The sequence below is a fragment of the Eleutherodactylus coqui genome, chromosome 1 (genome assembly GCF_035609145.1).
Source record: "Eleutherodactylus coqui strain aEleCoq1 chromosome 1, aEleCoq1.hap1, whole genome shotgun sequence".
NCBI classification, from domain to species: Eukaryota; Metazoa; Chordata; class Amphibia; order Anura; family Eleutherodactylidae; genus Eleutherodactylus; species Eleutherodactylus coqui.
The window spans coordinates 14,662,146-14,676,497 of NC_089837.1; the positions used below are offsets into that span (position 1 = coordinate 14,662,146).

The following is a 14,352-nucleotide window of genomic DNA, read 5'->3' on the forward strand; positions in this document are numbered from 1 at the left end:
GGCCTCTAGGGCCGCAGGCGACCATTTTCCAAATCAGCCCCCTTCTTAGTCAGATCGGTCAATGTGCGATAACCGAGTAATTCTTAATGAATGTACGGTAAAAATTTGCGAAACCCATAAATCGCTGAAGAGCCTCAAGGTTGTCTGGTCTGACCCATTGGGAGATTGCTGCTACTTTATCAGACTCGATCCAAATCTCCATGGGGGAGACCACATAACCCAGAAAAAAAGATACTTGTTTAGAACCAAATGTACATTTCTCCAACTTGATAAAAAGTTGATACTTGCACAAACGGGTCAGAACCAACCTCAGGTGCCACACATGTGAGTCTCAGTCTGGAGAATACACCAGAATGTCATCAAGATAAATGGCCAGAAATACCCCCAGGAAGTCGTGGAAGACCGCATTCATAAAACCCTGGAACACAGTGGGGGCATTACAAAGTTGATGAAGCGTATGGGGGGCTTTAGCATGGAAAATTCGGTCATCAGAGGTCTGACAAAATTTAAATTAATCAGATTGGCAGCAGCACCCGAATCAATATAAGCTTGACCGGACAGAATAAAATCTGGAAGCCAACCTGACAAGGCACCAACAACCTAGGGAGTACCTGTGATCCTAGGCGACCCTTCTGACAAGTGCCCAGGATCTGAAATTTTTCCGCCAGTTCAGACTGATGTTGCCGTTGCTTCTGTGGACAGGTTGCTACCCCATGTCCGGCTTCTTCACAGTAGAGGCAAAGACAGTGAGTCATCCGGAACTGTCGCCGTTCCCCGGGACTTAGCTGGTCCACTTCCATAGGCTCGGCCCCAGGAGTTGACATGGGGGAAATGGGAACGGATCTACAGGACTCCCTAATTTTACAGGCCCGACATTCCTTTTCTCTAGATCTCAGTCTCCTGTCAGCCTTTACTGCCAATTCCATCGCCTCTTTAAGTGCTACGGGAGCGGCATGTGAAATAATTAGATCCTTGACAGCATCAGAAAGACCCAACAAAAACACATCTTTGAGGGCGCCATAGTTCCAGGAAGTTTCACCGGCATACTGTCTAAAATTAGAGCAAGAGTCTTTAGCACACTGCTGCCCCTGACGCAAAGCTATGAGGTGAGATAATGCTAACCCCGCCCGGTCCTGCTCATCAGAAATACCTCCTAGTTCCTGAAAAAACTAATCAAAAGATGTAGACAAGCCGAACTCTCGGGTAAGGAGTAGGCCCATGTCTGGGGGACCCCGCAGTAAGAACAGAATCAATTCCACCTTCTGGGACTGCAACCGGAAATATAGTGTACATGCCTGCTAAAAAACAAAAAACTTGCTTCTCTCCCTGGAAAACACCTCAGGGTGGGACACTTGGGCTCAGGGATAGATGGGGCGGCAGGAACCTGCGCCAACACCCGCTGCTCCTGATCCACCATACGACGGACAGGCATTGGATCACACCCACTAGATCCTGCAACTGATTAGCAAGGACACTCATAGTCTCCTTTGGAGAGCAAAACAAAACCCACATGGTAATTTTAAGGGACAGTTATTATGTTACAGTATCCTACCCAATGATACGCCAGTCTAGGTTGCCCTAGAACCTACCCACAACCCCTGTCACTGTCTACTTGCCTTCACTCCTGATGAACCCCAGGCAGGCAACTTGGCGGCAGTCCCTGCTCTCACTAAGGACCGAGAGGGGGGACTGGCGTACCAAGATGTAACAGGGTAGAATACTGACAGGAAGGGCAGATGGAGAACCAACAGAAATACACGCAGACCGAGGCAAATGGGATAACCTGGCAGATATAATACAGCTGAAAACACAGGAGATTGACAGAGGCAGGAAGCTAGCACAGTGAACAGAAACCTATAACTGGCAGTGAATGGACCTCACTGCCAGCCTTATAAATAGAATATGTATGTGTGGCAGCATATATGAGTGCAATCAGTTACTCAAAAAAAAGAAAAAAACTTTATTGATCCATGTAGCCAATTCAGGCAACTTTTCGACCACACATCGGCCTTTATCAAGCCATCTGACCAGGCAAAGAGTCCATGCTGAAAGTTGCTCTGTTTAACTTCATTACTCTTTATATTTTTCCTTCCCTCTCTGCTGACTGCCTCTGTCTTTCCTAACTGCTTGAAATGTGTGTGTGTGTCTGTGTGTCTCTCTGTCACTCTCTGTGTATGTACCTCTCTCCCTGTATCGCTGTGTATCTATCTCTGTCTCTTTTGCTCTGTTTCTCTTTGTTATGCTTTATATTTTTCCTTCTACGTCTCTCTCTTTGCTGACTGCCTCTGTCTTTCCTAACTGCTTGAAATGTGTGTGTGTGTCTGTGTGCATCGCTGTGTATCTATCTCTCTGTGTCTCTCTCTGTCTCTTTTGCTCTGTTTCTCTCTCTGTCTCTTTTACTCTGTTTCTCTGTGTTACTCTTCATATTTTTCCTTCTATGGTTCTCTCTGCTGACTGCTTCTGTCTTTCCTAGCTGCTTGCCATGTAAGCGTGTGTCTGTGTGTATCGCTGTGTCTATTCTTTCCTCACATTCAGCTTCACTCGTTGCCTTGTCTCCCCACTCCCACATGCAGCTGCACTCTTTGTCTTGTCTGCTGTATGTGTCTCTCTTTCTATGTCTCTCTCCTTAATTTTCTTTGGAACATTGTCACTGTTTTTATTATTGTATATTTTTATATTGGTTGAGAATTATTATTAGACTAAAAGTGCAGTAACTTTATTGTGTACAAAGAGCGAAGACAACAAATAGAGGTTATTTGTCTGATCAGACCAACAAACTGTTCTAAATGTTACAGTACGGCAAAACAGGCAAATAAGAAGCTGAAAAACACGGCCATGGAAAGAAGTGAGAATAGGAGCTACAACGTATGCTTTATACTCTTTCTTTGTCCCAAAATTTTGTTGAACTTTGTGTTCAGCTCTGGTCTCAGCAGGATAATGTAACATTTGGGGATGAAGATGCAGCCCAGGAGTCCAGCACTGGAAGCTGAGATGGCAAAAACTTCCACAGCCACCATGTATTTCCCCTTGGTGCTGAGATAGGCCGGGATGAAGGAGATCCACACACTGCAGAAGACCAGCATGCTGAAGGAGATGTACTGAGCCTCATTGAAGACGTCTGGAAGCTTCCTGGCTAGAAATGCTATAATAAAGCTCAACACAACCAGGAATCCAGTGTAGCTGAGGACCATGTAGAAAGCAATGACAGATCCCTCATTACATTGTAAGATTATCTTCCCAACCTCTACTGCAGTGTTATAATCTGGGAATGGCGGAGAGAAAGACAACCAGAAGACACAAATCAGAACCTCTCCTGTTGTACCAGTAATGAGTAAGGATGTGGACAGATATCTTCCCAACCACCTCCTCAGTCTTCTCCCAGGTTGGATGGCATGAAAAGCCAAGACTACAGTGACTGTTTTAGCTAAAATGGAAGAAACTGCAAGACTATGAATGATCCCAGTTCCCACCTGTCGTAGCAGACACGAGATCCTTGTGGGCTGTCCAATGAATAAGAGAGGACATAGAAATAAGAAGAGTAGAGAGAGGAGCAGGATGTAGCTCAGGTTCTGGTTATTGGCTTTCACTATTGAAGTGTCCTTGTGTTTTATATATATCCCCAACACAACGACAGTCACAAAACAGAAGAAGAGATTGATAATGACGAGAGATAATCCTAATGTGTCTTCATAGGACAGAAACTCAATTGGTCTTGGGATACAGGTGTCTCTTCTCTCATTAGGCCAGCGGTCTTCAGGACACTCCAAACATCTCTCCATATCTGAAAAATGGGACATTTATGGCGAGTCAAAATAGATAATATTAATTACTAGAATAAATAAGTATTCCAGCAGACAAGACCACAACCACATCTCAGCTAACAGGATTGTGTATGACATTCACCCTGTAAATTATCTTTTATATAAATCACACTCGGTACACGTTGTATATTAATATAATCAATAATTAGCGGCCCTACAGAGTAACACAAGACAACTGATAAATGTCTATTACTCACCAGTCTGGTTGGAGATCTTGCCTTCTGCACAGGGGACGCAGTAGTAGCAGCATTTTTGTTTTCCTTCCCATGGGACTTTCCTGTATCCGGGTAGACAACTCTCACTGCAGGCAGAACGTGGTATCTGTGATATATGGAGAATTTCCAAGGTTGCTCCTTGTTTAGGATTCATTTACACATAGGAATTCATCGTTAGAACAAGGGAACAAGACTTTTCTTTTCAAATGACATCCTTCTACATGTACAATTTATGGTTTACATTTTTATCACATTTCATTCAGTCTATCATTGGTCTGTCAGGGTCGATTGGGAATACATGTGAACGGTTTACAAAGTACTGAACACACGGAATGGCTCGCAAATGATGTATGATAATGCTTATACCTGCATAAAATGAACACCGAATGACAAGTGAACACATTATCATTCTTCATTCAGTTGTTGGCCGCGTTTTCATTGAACAATTATTGTTCATTTTTGAATGATTCAATAATTGTTTGAACAATAATTGTTCCGTCTAAAAGCACCCTTAGGGCGAGCACCCACTGGCGTTTGCGTTTTCCGCGGGAAAAAAACGCGGCGTTTTCGCGGCTTTTCCATTAATTTCCATTGACTTTCATGGGTGCATTAGGAGAAAAATAAGGACACATATGCAACTGACAGTTCCTATGTTAAAAACGCAAACGCAACGCAAAAAAAACGCCAGTGGACAGGAACACATGTTATCTCTATGCCTGTGCAGGAAAAACGCAAAACGCAAAACGCAGGTAAAAAAACGCCAGTGGGTGCTCGCCCTTAGCTTGTTATTTACATTTGGCCTTTTCCTGTTCATTATGTTTTGTTTGCTCTTAGACTATTATAAGAGAAGAAAACTAAATATTGTATCAGTTTGGTTTGAAGTCTTTTTTAGCCCGTCATTGAATGAACTTCCAAAAACATGACAAAAAATTTTAGCTGATAAAATTCCCCCAGAAACACAATTATTACACTAAAATTCCTTTATTGATGATTTTTGAGTTTTAATGCAAATTTGTGTCTGTATCGCATATGATACATTATGGCTATTGTCAACTTTTACATTGGATATGTATCACATGATACAACTTGTTTATTGACAACCAGTGGCGTGCTCGCACCGGAGAGCTGGTCTGCGCATGCGCAGAAGACCTCGGCGGCGCGAGCACGCCGGAGCGGCTCCATTGAACACAGCAGAAGACCGCACAGTGCAAGAGCATCTAAATGGAAGGAGAAGACAGCGTTAGACGGCACCATGGAGACGAGGACGCCAGCAACGGAGCAGGTAAGTGTATCAATGCTTGTGCCAAATTTCCCGTTTCTGTGACACCGGAAAGTGAGAAAATTAGATTCCGTATGTAAAATTTGGACGCTAATTCTTTTGCGCATAGAATTGAGTAATCAAGTTGGGACCCATTAGCTTTTCCTATTTATGTCATAATCAATGCCCGTGCCAAATTTTAAGTTTCTAAGGCATTGGGAAGTGACAGATTTAGATTATGTACGTAAAATTTCGACGCCAATTCTTTTGCGCTAGAATTGAATGATCGAGTTGGGACCCAATTACTTTTCCTATTTTGGAGATAATCTATGCTCATGCCAAAATTCATGTTTCTACGATATCGGGAAGTTGGAGAACTTTTGGCGAGTCAGTCAGTGAGTCAGTGAGTCAGTCAGTGAGGGCTTTCAGCTTTATATATATAGATATGTTCTAGATGCATTCAACGCAAGTACATGATGTATTCAAAATATTGGGTTCTATTTATTTAAATACTATTGGAGTATGATGCTAAAATGACATAATTATGTACTTGACAAACATAATGAGTGCATTGCAAATCAAGTTAAGAACAAAAATTTGCATAAAGGGCATCACATTTGCAATGTGGGTATATTTATGGTGTCAGAGACCTATTAGGGCAGATATACTTACAATGATACAAGCAGAAGTTGAATATACCCTAAATGTTATTAGTAGCATTAAGCCTTTAACTCCTTAGTGACGGTCCCATTGCCTTTTTGCGTCCTGCCTAAGTGGGCTTTAAAGGGGTTGTCCCGCGCCGAAACGGTTTTTTTTTTTATTCAATAGGCCCCCCGTTCGGCGCGAGACAAACCCAATGCATGTGTTAAAAAAAAAAAAACGTTTAGTACTTACCCGAATCCCCGCACTGCGGCGACTTCTTCCTTACCTTACTAAGATGGCCGCCAGGATCGTCACCCACGATGCACCGCGGGTCTTCTCCCATGGTGCACCGTGGGCTCTGTGCAGTCCATTGCCGATTCCAGCCTCCTGATTGGCTGGAATAGGCACACGTGATGGGGCGGAGCTACGAGGACCAGCTCTCCCACACGAGCGGCCCCATTCAGAAGGGAGAAGACCGGACTGCACAAGCGCGTCTAATCGGGCGATTAGACGCTGAAATTAGACGGCACCATGGAGACGGGGACGCCAGCAACGGAGCAGGTAAGTGAATAACTTCTGTATGGCTCATAATTAATGCACGATGTATATTACAAAGTGCATTAATATGGCCATACAGAAGTGTATAACCCCACTTGCTGCCGCGGGACAACCCCTTTAACCCCTTAGTGACGGAGCTTTTTTGCTTTTCTCCATTTTTGTTTTTTCCTACTCCCTTTTAAAAAATCGTAGCTCCTTTATTTATCCATCGACGTCGCTGTATGAGGGCTTGTTTTTCGTGGGATGAGTTGTGTTTTTCAATGGCACTACTTATTGTACCATATAATAAACTGAAAAATTCTAAGCGGAGAGAAATGGAAAAAAAACGACATTCCACCAACTTTCGGTGCTTCCTGTTTCTACGGCGCACAAACTGCAACAAAAACGACCTGATATTTTTATTCTATGGGTCAGTACGATTACTACCATACCAAACTTATATAGTATTGTTTTTGCTGTAGTACTTGTATTTTTTTTTTAAGATATTAAAGTTTTTTCAATTATTTTCTGCGGTCATTTTGTGCGCGCAATACCTTTTTTATTTTTCTGTCGACGTAGTTGAGCAAGGGCTCATTTTTTGCGGGATGTCCTGTAGTTTTCGATAGTATCAATTTGCAATACATACGACTTTTTGATCGCTTTTTATTGCGTTTTTTCTGGGAGACAGGGTAACTAAAAAAGTGTATTTCTGGCATTCTTTATTGTTTTTTTCGGACGACGTTCACTGTGCAGAAAAAGTAATGCACTACTTTGATAGATCGGACTTTTACGGACGCGGCAATACCAAAAACATATTTTTATTTTATGATTTAGATTTTTTAATAATAGATATGGCAAAAGGGGGGTGATTTAAACTTTTATAACTTTTTTTTTTTGACAATTAAAAAAACTTTATTGATTCTTTTTTTTACATTGCTTTGAAGTCCCCCTGGGGGACTTTAACATGCATTGCTTTGATCGCTCCTGCAGTATGACGTAATGCTATACCATTACGTCATACTGCTTTTTGACAGGCAGTCTATCAAGCCACCCTGTGTGTTAAGGCAGCCCTGGGGCCATTCATTAGGCCCCCGGCTGCCATGACACCTGCACAGCTCCCCCGATCTCACCGCGGGGGGGCCGTGCCGGACCCCCGAACAGCGTTCGGGGGATTTAAATGCCGCTGTCAAGGGTTAATAGCCGCGAACGGCCGAGCGCGGCTATTGCACGCGGGTGTCAGCTGTAATAAACAGCTGACGCCCACACTGTATGGAGGGAGATAGCGGCGCTACCTCCCTCCATACACGTCCTGCAACAGCAGGACGTAGTTTTACGATAGCGCCGTCACTAAGGGGTTAATCCTAGAGGACGTAGAAATATGCATCCTCTTTGGATTTAAGCCCCTCAGGCTCTGGACGTGACAGCTCCATGCTGTCGGTGCCCGCAGGTAGCCAACAGCATGGAGCTGTCATCCTCGGCAGCGGGCAGTCCCCTCCAGCGCCGATCGCAATAAAGTAAATAAAAAGTTTAAAAAAGATGAAGTTTCAGCTCCCCTAATGGATCGCAACCATGAGGGGCGCTGAAACTACTCACCGCGGTCCCCGGCGATAATACAGACCTCCCGCCATATTCTGCGAATGCGCGCCAGGAGAAAAATGGCGGCGCATGCGCAGATGCCATGATCGCCCGGAAATTTTAAATTTCCCGTCTCTTGGCTACCTGCAGGTAGCCGAGAGACAGGCGATGCCACCGCGGACTGCGGTGACCAGTCCCTGGACCAGTGATCGCCATTTACTGGTGGTAAACGGCGATCACAAAAAAGTTTTCAAAAGTTTAAAAAAGTAAAAGTTTCACCTGCCCTCATGGATCGGATCCATAAGGGGAGGTGAAAATACTCACCCCCATCCTCCGAGATGTCCCGTGGCGATCTGCCCTTGCCACGGTCTTCTGCGCATGCGCACAAAGAAGAATGGCAGAGCATGCGCAGAAGCCCGGATCGCCCAGGAGATTTAAAATCTCCTGGCTCACGGCTATTAACAGATAGCCGAGCGCCAGTAGACGTTAGCAGGGACGGCAGTGAGCAGTCCCCCGCTTCCGTGATCGCAGCGATCACGAAAAAGTTTTTAAAAAGATCAAAGTTGTAAAGTTTCATCTGCCCTCAAGGATCGGATCCGTGAGGGGAGATGAAAATAGTCCCCAAGAGTCCCCAAAAGTGCCGATAATAGCGGCAGAACTGCGCATGCGCAGTAGTATCTAATGCCAAAGTTGCCTTTGGCTTAGTAACCTGCAGAGACCAAAGTGATTGGTTCCTGCTACAGATGATCGAGCACCAAAATGCTCGGGTGCTCGTTGCTCAAGTCGAGCTTTCCGTGATGCTCAAGAGTTCGTTTCAAGTTTCGAACCCCATTGAAGTCAATGGGTGACTCAAGCATTTTTGTATATGACCCATGCTTGCTAAGGTTTTCATTTGTGTAAATCTGCAAAACCTACAAAAGTGATGGAAACAACACAGAAACGGATAGGGCAGGCGAGGGGCAACATGCAGGGCTGCATCTCAAGTTCCCAGGTCTCACTATTAAGCCACAACAGCGGCAAGAGTGGGCCCTCCCCCCTAACAATTTTTACTTCGGACAAAAGCTCATTAGCAAGGCACACCTTAGCTAAGCACCACACTACCTCAAACAAAGCACAATCACTGCCTGCAGGACACACCACTGCCTCTTCTTCTGGGTTACATGCTGCCCAACCTACCGCATGACCCTGCGTCCGCAGCGCACACAAAAGTGTCCCTGCGCAGCCTTCAGCTGCCCTCATGCCACACGCTGGCCTCATAGCCACACCACCCTCATGTCTGTTTATAAGTGCGTCTGGCATGAGGAGGAACCAGAGGCACACACTGCAGAGGGTTGGCAGAGCCAGGCAGCGACCCTCTTTGCAAGGGTGGGGGGGGGGCGATAGCCCACAATGCTGTTGAGAATTGATAATAGATTGATGTTCGATCTTCATTCCAATCCTGTGCCACCTCCGCCAGGAGCTGCAAATGTGGGCATAAAAGGGACTCCGCTACCAACCCAGCACTTATACACATCTCCACAATGCAGCAATACTTGGTGTGGGAAGTATGTGAGCGGGCCCTGGGTCAGCCTCTGTCCCAGCAAACACCTTGTGTGGCCCAAGGTGCTGCGAGTGACATAGCAATGGGGACTCCATGTGTCCACACACTAGTCATTCTGTTTGGGTGTGGGATACCTCATCGACAACGCAAGGGGTAAACCATCTGCACTCTGCACCCTACCCAAGTCTGTCAGTGTTTTGGGGACAGACAGGTACAACTCCGCTATGGCAAGTCTGTGTGCACCCACAGCATGGGTGGCTAGCAGGAACACACAGACGATACAGAAAGAAATCCCATTGCAGTGCCCCAGATAGCTGAGGTTACGTGACAGGAAGTACATGTTGGCTGCGGCCCACACTCCATGCCCTAGTCGGTCATGGTTGTTTGGGGGCCAGATAGGTAGAACACCGCGATGGGAAGACTTAGTGCACCCATAGTATACACAGACCTCTGTAATATTCCTGTAGCAAATGTGTAAGCTGACCCCGGTAATAGTTATGTTGCAGAAGTCTAGGGAGACCCCAGTAACATTTCTGTAGTAACAGTATAGACAGGCCCCAGTAACATTTCATCAGCAGAAGTATAGGCAGACCCCTGTAACATTTCTGTAGTAGAAGCATAGGCAGACCCCAGTACCATTTTTGTAGCAGAAGTATATGCAGACCCCCTGTAACATTTACGTGGCAGAAGTATAGGCAGACCCCAGTAACATTCTTGTAGCAGAAATATAGGCAGACTCCTGGAACATTTAAGTGGCAGCAGTATAGGCAGACCCCTTTAACATTAATGTGGCAGAAGTATAGGCAGACCCCAGTAACAGTTATGTAGCAGCAGTATCGGCAGACCCCAGTATCATTTCTGTTGCAGTAGTATAGGCAGACCCCAACACCATTTCTGTTGTTGAAGTATAGACAGACCCCAGTAACATTTTTGGAGCAGCAGTATAGGCAGACCCCTGTAACTTTATGTGGCAGAAGTATAGGCAGACCCCAGTAACATTTATGTAGCAGCAGTATAGGCAGACCCCAGTTTCAGTTCTGTAGCAGCGGTATAGGCAGACCCCAACACCATTTCTTTTTTTTTGTTAAATCACTTTTTATTGAAAGATTTTTGATGGTATAAAACATTTGTTACAGCTTTGTTAACTTCATATAATTTAACAGTGCATGTCTATTTTTCCTTTTATAATGTGAGAGAAAACGAGCATGGCAATATCATTTTTCAACAGTAACTTGTTATTCCTGTATTTCAGCATTGTTATAAAGGTAATACTGTAACTAGTATGAAGAGAGAGAGTAAGGGGGGGTACGGGGTGGGGGGGGGGAAGGGGGCGGAAGGGAGGGGTTTCTATTAAACACCTTGAATTTCATCCTTCACCAAACATTGGCTCACGTAGTATAATGGTACCGGAAATCTTTTTTATATTGACTTAGAGGATCTTCTGGATGTTTGAGGTTTGAAATTTGGGAAGCACTGGTTTGAATTGTACATATATTTTTTTGTTTCAAACAATATTTTTTTGTTTATCCTTGATTTGTCACACCTTGATTTGTCGCATGTGTCGCGTGTTTTTCCCATGGAGCCCATGTTTTAATAAAGGAAGTGTGGAAGAAGTTTGACCAGCTGAGTAGTTTTTCGAACTGATAAATTTGGCTTAATTTGTCTCTCCACATCTCTATGGCAGGGGGGGTTAATTTTCCCCAGCACAGGGGAAGTTGGGCTTTTGCTGCGGCTATCATAAATGATAAGAGCTTGACTTTATTTGGATTGAACGATTCTTGTGGTCTATGGAGAATAATTTTGTCGGGGGTTACCTGTATTTTTTGTTTAAGGATCTTTTCCATTTCTCCCTCCACTTCCTCCCAAAAGTTTCTGATTTTATTACAGTTCCACCAGATGTGAAGGTTTGATCCTGTTTGTTCTTGACATCTCCAACATTTGTCTGATTCTACCAACTTATATGTGAATAGCCACTCAGAGGTTTTATACCATCTGGATAGTTATTTGTAATGGTTCTCTTGTAGAGATGAGCGAGCACCAAAATGCTCGGGTGCTCGTTACTCGGGACGAAATTATCGCGATGCTCGAGGGTTCGTTTCGAGTAACGAACCCCATTGAAGTCAATGGGCGACCCGAGCATTTTTGTATATCGCAGATGCTTGCTAAGGTTTTCATTTGTGAAAATCTGGGCAATTCAAGAAAGTGATGGGAACGACACAGCAACGGATAGGGCAGGCGAGGGGCTACATGTTGGGCTGCATCTCAAGTTCCCAGGTCCCACTATTAAGCCACAATAGCGGCAAGAGTGCCCCCCCCCCAACAATTTTTACTTCTGAAAAGCCCTCATTAGCAATGCATACCTTAGCTAAGCACCACACTACCTGCAACAAAGCACAATCACTGCCTGCATGACACTCCGCTGCCACTTCTCCTGGGTTACATGCTGCCCAACCCTACCCCCCCCCCCCCCGCACGACGCAGTGTCCACAGCGCACACCAAAGTGTCCCTGCGCAGCCGTCAGCTGCACTCATGCCACATCACCCTCATGTCTATTTATAAGTGCGTCTGCCATGAGGAGGAACAGCAGGCACACACTGCAGAGGGTTGGCACGGTTAGGCAGCGACCCTCTTTAAAAGGGGCGAGGCGATAGCCCACAATGCTGTACAGAAGCAATGAGAAATATAATCCTGTGCCACCGCCATCAGGAGCTACACACGTGGGCATAGCAATGGGGAACCTATGTGCCACACACTATTCATTCTGTTAAGGTGTCTGCATGCCCCAGTCAGACCGCGGTTTTTTATAAATAGTCACAGGCAGGTACAACTCCGCAATGGGAATTCTGTGTGCACCCACAGCATGGGTGGCTCCCTGGAACCCACCGGCTGTACATAAATGTATCCCATTGCAGTACCCATCACAGCTGAGGTAACGTCCGATTAAATGCAGGTGGGCTTCGGCCCACACTGCATGCCCCAGTCAGACTGGGGTTCTTTAGAAGTAGACACATGCAGTTACAACTCCCTGTGGACCCACAGCATGGGTGGCTCCCTGGAACCCACCGACGGTACATAAATATATCCCATTGCATTGCCCAACACAGCTGATGTAACGTCAGCTTTAATGCAGGTGGGCAAAAAATTAATTGGATTACACTGTAGGCGAGGGCCCCAGAAAATTGGTGTACCAACAGTACTAATGTATGTCAGAAAAATTGCCCATGCCCAACCAAGAGGGCAGGTGAAACCCATTAATCGCTTTGGTTAATGTGGCTTAATTGGTAACTAGGCCTGGAGGCAGCCCAGTTAAAATAAAAATTGGTTCAGGTGCAAGTTTCAACGCTTTAATGAGCATTGAAACGTATAAAAATTGTTTACAAAAATTATATGACTGAGCCTTGTGGCCCTAAGAAAAATTGCCCATTCTGCGTGATTACGTCAGGTTTCAGGAGGAGGAGCAGGAGGAGGAGGATGAATATTATACACAGATTGATGAAGCTAAAAGGTCCATGTTTTTGATGGTGATAGAGAACAATGCTTCCATCCACGGGTGCAGCCTAGGTATTGTTTAGGTATCGCTGCTGTCTGCTGGTGGAGAAGAGAAGTCTGGGGAAATCCAGGCTTTGTTCATCTTGATGAGTGTAAGCCTGTCGGCACTGTCGGTTGACAGGCGGGTGTGCTTATCTGTGATGATTCCCCCAGCCACACTAAACACCCTCTCTGACAAGACGCTAGCCGCAGGACAAGCAAGCACCTCCAGGGCATACAGCGCGAGTTCAGGCCACGTGTCCAGCTTCGACACCCAGTAGTTGTAGGGGGCAGAGGCGTCACGGAGGACGGTCGTGCGATCGGCTACGTACTCCCTCACCATCCTTTTACAGTGCTCCCGCCGACTCAGCCTTGACTGGGGAGCGGTGACACAGTCTTGCTGGGGAGCCAGAAGGCTGTCAAAGGCCTTAGAGAGTGTTCCCCTGCCTGCGCTGTACATGCTGCCTGATCTCTGCGCCTCCCCTGCTACCTGGCCCTCGGAACTGCGCCTTCGGCCACTAGCGCTGTCGGATGGGAATTTTACCATCAGTTTGTCCGCCAGGGTCCTGTGGTATAGCATCACTCTCGAACCCCTTTCCTCTTCGGGTATGAGAGAGGAAAGGTTCTCCTTATACCGTGGGTCGAGCAGTGTGTACACCCAGTAATCCGTAGTGGCCAGAATGCGTGTAACGCGAGGGTCATGAGAAAGGCATCCTAACATGAAGTCAGCCATGTGTGCCAGGGTACCTGTACGCAACACATGGCTGTCCTCACTAGGAAGATCACTTTCAGGATCCTCCTCCTCCTCCTCAGGCCACATACGCTGAAAGGATGACAGGCAAGCAGCATTGGTACGCTCAGCAGTGGGCCAAGCTGTCTCTTCCGCCTCCTCCTCATCCTCCTCATGCTCCTCCTCCTCCTCCTCAATGTGCTGAGATATAGACAGGAGGGTGCTCTGACTATCCAGCGACATACTGTCTTCCCCCGCCTCTGTTTCCGAGCGCAAAGCGTCTGCCTTTATGCTTTGCAGGGAACTTCTCAAGAGGCATAGCAGAGGAATGGTGACGCTAATGATTGCAGCATCGCCGCTCACCATCTGGGTAGACTCCTCAAAGTTTCCAAGGACTGGCAGATGTCTGCCAACCAGGCCCACTCTTCTGTAAAGAATTGAGGAGGCTGACTCCCACTGCGCCGCCCATGTTGGAGTTGGTATTCCACTATAGCTCTATGCTGCT

General features: G+C 46.0%; 1 protein-coding gene across 1 annotated transcript in view; it reads right to left on the reverse strand.

The window, feature by feature from the left end:
* Positions 1-331: 331 nt before the first annotated feature.
* Positions 332-14,352, reverse strand: part of LOC136632239 (vomeronasal type-2 receptor 26-like) — a 57,307-nt gene continuing 43,286 nt past the window's right edge. Inside the window, exons 3-6 of the mRNA XM_066607399.1 lie at positions 4,019-4,142; positions 2,908-3,781; positions 612-1,050; positions 332-418 (exon numbers count right to left, since the gene is read on the reverse strand). Of these exons, the coding sequence (XP_066463496.1) occupies positions 332-418; positions 612-1,050; positions 2,908-3,781; positions 4,019-4,142 (1,524 nt within the window). The remainder of the gene's footprint in view (positions 419-611; positions 1,051-2,907; positions 3,782-4,018; positions 4,143-14,352) is intronic.